General features: G+C 50.0%; 1 protein-coding gene across 2 annotated transcripts in view; it reads left to right on the plus strand.

The window, feature by feature from the left end:
* LOC311423016 (uncharacterized protein) overlaps positions 1-5,927 on the plus strand; it is a 37,802-nt gene extending 31,875 nt beyond the window's left edge. For both annotated transcript variants that reach the window (XM_084496602.1, XM_084496604.1), the window contains one exon: positions 4,808-5,927. In XM_084496602.1, coding sequence (XP_084352728.1) covers positions 4,808-5,301 — 494 coding nt within the window. In that variant the 3' untranslated portion in view covers positions 5,302-5,927. The remainder of the gene's footprint in view (positions 1-4,807) is intronic.
* Positions 5,928-7,318: the final 1,391 nt, after the last annotated feature.

Raw genomic sequence — 7,318 nt, forward strand, 5'->3', positions numbered from 1 at the left:
TGACACCAAGTTAGGTGTGTGTGTCGATCTGCTCAAGGGTAGGAAGGCTCTGCAGGAGGATCTGGATAGGCTGGACCGATGCGCTGAGGCCAACCATATGAAGTTCAACAAGGCCAAGTGCCAGGTCCTGCACCTGGGGCACAACAGCTCCAAGCAGAGCTACAGGCTGGGAGATGAGTGCTTGGAAAGCTGCCTGGCAGAGAAGGACCTGGGAGTATTGGTTGATAGTCGGCTGAATATGAGCCAGCAGTGTGCTCAGGTGGCCAAGAAGTCCAAGAGCATCCTGGCTTGCATAAGCAGTGTGGCCAGCAGGTCTAGGGAAGTGATCGTCCCCCTGTACTCTGGTGAGGCCGCACCTCTAGTACTGTGTTCAGTTTTGGTCCCCTCACTACAAGAAGGACATGGAGGTGCTTGAGTGAGTCCAGAGAAGGGCAACGAAGCTGATGAGGGGTCTAGAGAACAAGTTTTACGAGGAGCAGCTGAAGGAGCTGGGCTTGTTCAGCCTGGAGAAGAGGAGGCTCAGGGGTGACCTCATCACTCTCTACAGGTACCATAAAGGAGGCTGTAGCAAGGTGGGGGTTGGTCTGTTCTGCCACGTCTCTGGTGACAGGTCAAGGGGGAATGGGCTAAAGTTGCGCGAGGGGGGTTTTAGGTTGGATATTAGCAAGAACTTCTTTACCGAGAGGGTTGTTGGGCATTGGAATAGGCTGCCCAGGGAAGTGGTTGAGTCACCATCCCTGGAGGTCTTTAAAAGACATTTAGATGTAGTGCTTAGTGATATGGTTTAGTGGAGGACTGGTTAGTGTTAGGTCAGAGGTTGGACTAGGTGATCTTGAAGGTCTCTTACATTCTGTGATTCTGTGATCCTCAGAGAGGAAGGGTCCCTTGTTGGGCCGGGGTCTCCCAGCACACAGGCGTGATTTTTACTCCTGCAATTAGGATAGTACATGGTGACTTCACATGTAAATACTCCTAATCTTTGTTTTTTAGCTGTCTATTCATATTGCATTGCTAGGTGATATATTCAAAAGCCAAATGAAGCCACATTCTTCTTGAATGAGCGAAAGAACACAAGGCAATGCGCACATTCTGGAACATGAAAAATTCCTACTAGAAATTGGGACTTTTGTTGCTTTTCTTGAGGGTGGATTGTGAATATAGATGGATGCCAGCAGGAGTGGCCTTCTAGTACCGAATAAAACACTGTAAGTTGGAGGTAACACAAGAAAGAAAAAGGGAATAGCATAGGCAAATTTTTTTTTTCTGATGCTGTGAGCCCTGATTTATGGAGCTGTACTGGGACTGTCTGGGACAGAATTAACATTCCCCACAGTAGTCCCTAGAGTGCTGTGCTCTGCACTTGGAGCTAGAACTCCAGTGTTGTCACAGCATCAAGATTCTCTCCAACACCTCCAAAGCCAGGAAGTGGAGGGTGGGAAAGAGGCAGGAGGGGACATCGCCAGGGCAACTGACCCATACCATCCAAAGGGATATTCCATACCATGTGATGTCACACTCAGCAATAAAAGGTGGGAAAGGGGAAGGAAAGCGGGGAGCTCTCATTATGAAGACATCTGTCCTCCCAAACAATCGCTATGAGTATTGAGGCCCTGCTTGCCAGGAGACGGCCAAACATCACTTTTTGAGGGGAAGTAGAGGATAATTTTCTTTTCTCTCTGTGCTTCCATGCAGCCTTTGCTTATTTTCTTCTCTTACTTTTGCCTTATACCAAATTTCTTCCTTTTCCTCTTCTTCTGAGGGGGAGTGAGGGAGTGGTTGTGGTGGAGCTCACCAAAGAACATAAGACAGACCACTTGTCAGGGCAAGGCACATGCTGCAGATCCTGCTCCTGCTAAGATTCACTGCCATTGTTATCTTTGGAGATTTTCAGGGATTTTTTGCGATTCTTCTTAGAAATGGAAACTATTCATCAAACAACACATTGCTTCACTCCTACAGACTCGCCACATGCTCACTGCCATGTGCAGTGAGCACTTCTGGGGACCAGATCTGCGGAAGACGTGTGGGGAGAAGGTCTGGAGAGCTGATCTGGGAACCTGGTCTAGGAATCAGTCCTGGGCACTAACTCTGAGGAGCAGCCCTGGGCACCCACTCTGACGACCAGGTCAGGAGACCAGCTCTCAGGAGTGCAGGTCTGGGGACCAGATCCGGAAACCATGTCTGGGCACCAGGAGTGGGGACCACGTCTGTGAACTAGCTCTGGAGACCAGATCTTGGGGGTAGAACTGGAGACCAGGTGTGCAGAGTAGGTCTGGATACCAGGTTTGTGAGAGCAGAACTGAAGAACAGATCTGGGGACCAGGTCTGCAGACCACTTCTGGGAACCAGCTCTGGGGACCACCTCTGGGAAACCGGTCTGGGGAGCAGTTCTCAAGACCAGATATGTGGAACAGGTGTGCAGAGCAGGTCATATTAGCAGGTCTGGAGAGCCAGCTCTGGGGAGCAGCTCTAGTGAGCATGTCTAGGGACCAGATCTGTGGAACAGGTGTGAGGAGAAGGTGTAGGGAGCAGGTCCTGGTGGAGCACGTCTTGGGACCAGGTCTGCCAGCTGCAGCGGGCCTCCGGGAGCTGTAGCGCAACCTCGCTGGTGAGCTGCTATGGTCTCCCGGGTGTGGCAGCGGAACCCTGCCAATGACCTGCGTCGGACTGAGGGCGTGGCAGCAGACCCCCGCTAATGATCAGCAGTGGTTTCCCAAGTGCCACAGCAGACTCGCACTGAAGAGCCATGCCTGGCTCTCCAGGAGCTACAGCGGACCCTTGCCGGCAAGCTGCTGGAATCTCCCGAGTGCGGTGGTGGACCCCCACCAGCCAGCCATGGCTGGCCTCCGGAACCTACAGTGCCCCTCACTGGCAAGCTGTTGCAATCTACTGGGCTATATGGGGACAAAAGCTGTGATCCAGATCTGAGGATCAGGTCTGGGCAGCAGGTCTGGGGGAGCAGATCTACAGACCAGGTGTTCATGCCCGGGTCATGGGAACCCGATCTGGGAACTCTGTACTGGGAAGAGCTCTGTGGGATCCAGCTCTAGGGAGCAGGTTTGGGGAGCAGATCTGGGTACAAGGTATGAAGAACAGATATGGGGACAAGATCTTGGGCTCAGGATGTGGACAGCACAGCTCTGTACAGCACAGCAGAGCTCTGTGCCTACTCAGGTGAGCTGCCATGCAGATCCCAAACTGCTCCACGAAAAATCTCCATCTGTTTCAGGAAAACACAAGCAATGAGGAGGATTCACTGCTTTGTGCAGTAAACTTTTTTGGAGAGAGGGAGAACGTTCACGCTGCCTGGGGGATATAAAAGGAACAGTTGGGGGCTGCAGGACTTGGAGTGTCATTCCTTTGGGTGTCTGAGAATTCTGCATTTGAGGTGTACTGAGGGAGGTATGGGGGAAGACAACGCAACTAGCCAGGCACAGCCTAGACAGGCAAGGTGTTAGGGGTGGTGATAGAGGGAGCCCAAGCATCAGGGAAGCAGAAACTGCCAGGAATGTGGCCCTGGGTGGGTGCTCCCTGTGGCCCATCATTGTGAGTGCATGTGACCCACTGAACCCACATCCTTTTCCCTGCTGACTCCTCACCCCTTGCCCTATGGAACAGGTTGTCCTTGTCCCCTCTAGGCTTGTGCCATCCAACACCCCAATGGAGCCCTGTTCCTCTTGCAAATGCTAGGTTATCCCACCAGAACAGGACACAGCCAGAAACCCTGGCTGCTGCATAGCATGATTCCTCCCTTCTTTCTGGGGATGTGAAAGGGAAATCAAAGTGTCTTGTCCTCCCACAGGAAACAGGAACATCCCCATGGAGCTGAGGACCCCAGGTGAAGGTGCACAAGCTCAGTGGAGAAGACTGCCCTGACATCAGCCATGGCCAAGCAGTGTGTGTGAAGAAGAGAAGGCGGATGTAGCTGGGGAGGTGAGGACCCCACTGGGAGAGGAGACAAGAGCAGCCCCTGCACATGATGCGGCTCCCAGAGTTCCCAGGATCCCTGACTGTGACAATCCTCAGAGGTTGCTCCTGCCGGAGGAGGGAGAAACCCCAGGGAGCATTTGGGGCACAGTCAGAACAGACAATTTATCTTTGCTGAATCTCCTCCTGTTCCCCCAGCAGAGTCATTTCCTGAGCTCTGTTCTCTTGGGGCTGGGAGGTGCTTTTCTGACTCTCCCTCCCGCAGTAAACAGGAGGGTCAGTCTAAGCATGCACCGTGGGTATCTCATCCTCACTGCCTTCCTGGGGCAACTGCTGGGTAAGTGCTGGCTTTTAATCAAGGTATAAATCTGCTTTCCCCAGGAAGCCTTACCACATTTATATGGGGAATAGCTTTTGAATCACAAGGAAAATGTTGGTAAATGTTGTCTCCTGTTTCTGGTTCTTGGCCGGTTTCTATCATGATACTGTTATTCTTCAAAATTTGGAAATGGAGATGAAGAACAGGCCTCTCCTGCTTCTCTCGTCCTTTCAGTCCATCTCTTTTCTGCCTCTCTCTTCTGGTCCACCTACTGTCACCAGAGAAGGTTTCATCAGTCTCTGCAGTCCCTCATTTCTCCCTTTCCTATAGAAAAAAACAGGTTGTGTCCAAGTCAATACAGGACATGAAAGCTCTCCTCCCATGGACATTACCAGGGTGTCCAGTCTGTCTTCTGCCTGATGTGTTCCTCCAAAGTCCTCTTCCTTGTGTGCACAGGCTGGGCTCACTCCTGGGAAACTTATCTCCCACGTGTCTAAACCCACTCCTGTTTGGCTGCCTGGAGACTTTTCTACAGAGCTGCTGACCTTCTCTTTCTTCCAGAAACCATGGGGCAGGTGTCTGTGAAACAGCAAGAAGGACATGTCACTGTGGAGCAGGGAAACACCTTCCAGACCAATTGCACATATGAAACCTCCAACTTTAATGGCTTGCTCTGGTACAAGCAAAAGAAGGGACAAGCCCCTCAGCTGATTACACATCAAGCAGTAGCAGGCACCAAGCAGAGTGACCGTTTCACCACGGAGCTGAACTCCAGTGGGAGGAAATCCAGTGTTCTGCGTCTGAAGGAAGTCAAGCTTTCTGACAGTGCCTTGTACCTCTGTGCTGTGCGTGACACCCTGGTGCACAGAGCTGCCCTGGCTGAGCAACAACTCTGGATGTGGAGTGGATGTGTCTGTGCAAGGCAGAGCTCTGGGATGGGGCACTCAACTCTCCCCTGGCTGTGCTGTTTCCCCTGTTCACTCCAAGATCTACCAGCCCAGTCCTCTTTCCCAAACAGCCTCTGTCTCAAAACCATGTTGAATATGGTGTTTTGATGTCCCCAGGCTTCAGGAAGCTCTTCTGTCTGTTTGCAAGAGCAAGAAGCAACGCAACCTGGAGAAAGAAAAGCTTGGCCCAGGCAGCTCCCAGCAGGGGACAGCCATGGGCCCTCTTTTCTCTGTGCTCTCAGGGAAGGCAGCACCAGCCTCAGCCTTGTCTCAGAAAGGGTCTGATCTATCCCCGGGATCACTGCCCCAAGGATTCTCTGGAGACATTGAACACCTCTGCAGGAACAATGCTTTCCCTCTGGTTCTTGCCTGGGAACATGCCTGGGGCTGACCAAACAGCTGTTAAATACCAGTTTAAGAATCCGAATGAGAAAAAAAATGCTTCTAAAATTTTGTTTATTTTTTGTTTCTTTTGCAACATTTTGAAGCTTAATTTCTCTTCACTTTGATTGGAAAAAAAATCGATGGGTTGATACTGATGGTTGTGTATAAGAGTATTTCTGTTGTCTGGCTGGAATTCTTATGAGTTGGGAATTTCTTTTACGCAGAAAATTATTGTATGTAATACAGCACTGTGGGACACAAAGAAATATTTCACTAGAAATGCAAATAAAAAACAAATAGAATTACTATTTCTTTGAAACCTGAATAAAAAATTTCTATTGAATGCTCCAGATTTGTCTGACCTATTTGGTTTTTGGAAACTGACACAAGAGAAGAGGTAAGGGACAAGAATAGAGAAAAGAATCTGGACTTGATAGACTAATTTGTATCTCACTTCCAGGAAGGTCATGAAGTGAAGAGTGGGTGGATGGATGCCTGGAGAAGGATGGACAGCTGTTTGTATTGCTGTCTGTAATGAAGTAGAGTGTGAGGGAGAAAGGACAGATGGAGGGAAAATGAGAGATCAAGAGAGGCCATGAGAGGAAATGGAAGACGCTTTTTGTTGATGTTTTCTGCTGCTCATATTGCAGCACGAAAGCTCAGGAATAGGAAAGATGGAATCAAAAATTTCACTTGTTCTCCAGATGGATTTTGTTGTTTCCAAGACAAAGGTGAATCTCCAAATTGTGAATATGCTCCTCCATCTCAGACTTCAGTGTTAGCCAGGAGATAGTTCTGGCTCAGGAGCACCTATTGATTATTGCTCTAACCCAGGCAATAGATGTGTTATGCGTAGAAAGTCTCAGTCCCAGCATGAGAGCTGGGCGGGGGCTAATACTGTTATAAGTTGCCCCCTTAATTAATTTTCAGAGAGCATTGCATTAATAATAGAAAGGAATTTATTGAGTAAGCAACAGCAGGCAAAACAGCACTGGGCGGCCGGGGAGTCTCGGCTCCGTCAACAGCGCGCACCTCACCCCCACCAGGGTCCCTTTTTATATCTTGGTAATTCTGGGATTACGCAGCACATCCTGGTATATTCTGCGACTGCGTGCACTGTTGCTAGGGGGTCGTCTCTGTCCCTCTGGTGGTCGTGAAGATGAAGGCCGTAGTCTTCCTTGGCGTTGTGGTTCAACTTCTTTTTTTTAATTGGTCATGTTGGCCCAGTGTGAGACAGGAAGGCAGGATGTTGATACACTAGTTTAGCAACTTATCAGGAGATGGTTACATGAGCTTTGCAGCAGTGTCTTTGAACAAAAGAGGCAACTGAGATGCAGAAGGAGAGAAGGGGAGGGGGTTCTCTTTTTTGTTACATTAAGCAAAGGAATTTTCATAGTGTCTAGCCAAGCATTATACATCTCCTTACTTCAGCAGGAAGCTTTTGCAACTCCTGCTCCTCAAACAGAACTCCTTGTTTTTCTAATACAAAAGACAATGAACAAACATTTATTGTGTATTACAATACCAGATAGGCCAGACTCCAGAGAGGCCTGGATGAAGGCTCCATCCAGTGATGGCCCTGCACCACCTAAGAGGCTGGCCAGGCCAGGCTGGCAAGATTTGGCCAGGCAGGCATAGGCACACAGGCAGCAGAGCTGGGGCAGGGCTATGCTAGGTCTGAGCTTGTGCAGAGACCCTGGGCTAAAGGTCAGGCCAGAGCTGGGCTGTGGTGGGCTTGGTT

The sequence above is a fragment of the Aythya ferina genome (assembly GCF_964211825.1).
Source record: "Aythya ferina genome assembly, chromosome: 23".
Taxonomy (NCBI): Eukaryota; Metazoa; Chordata; class Aves; order Anseriformes; family Anatidae; genus Aythya; species Aythya ferina.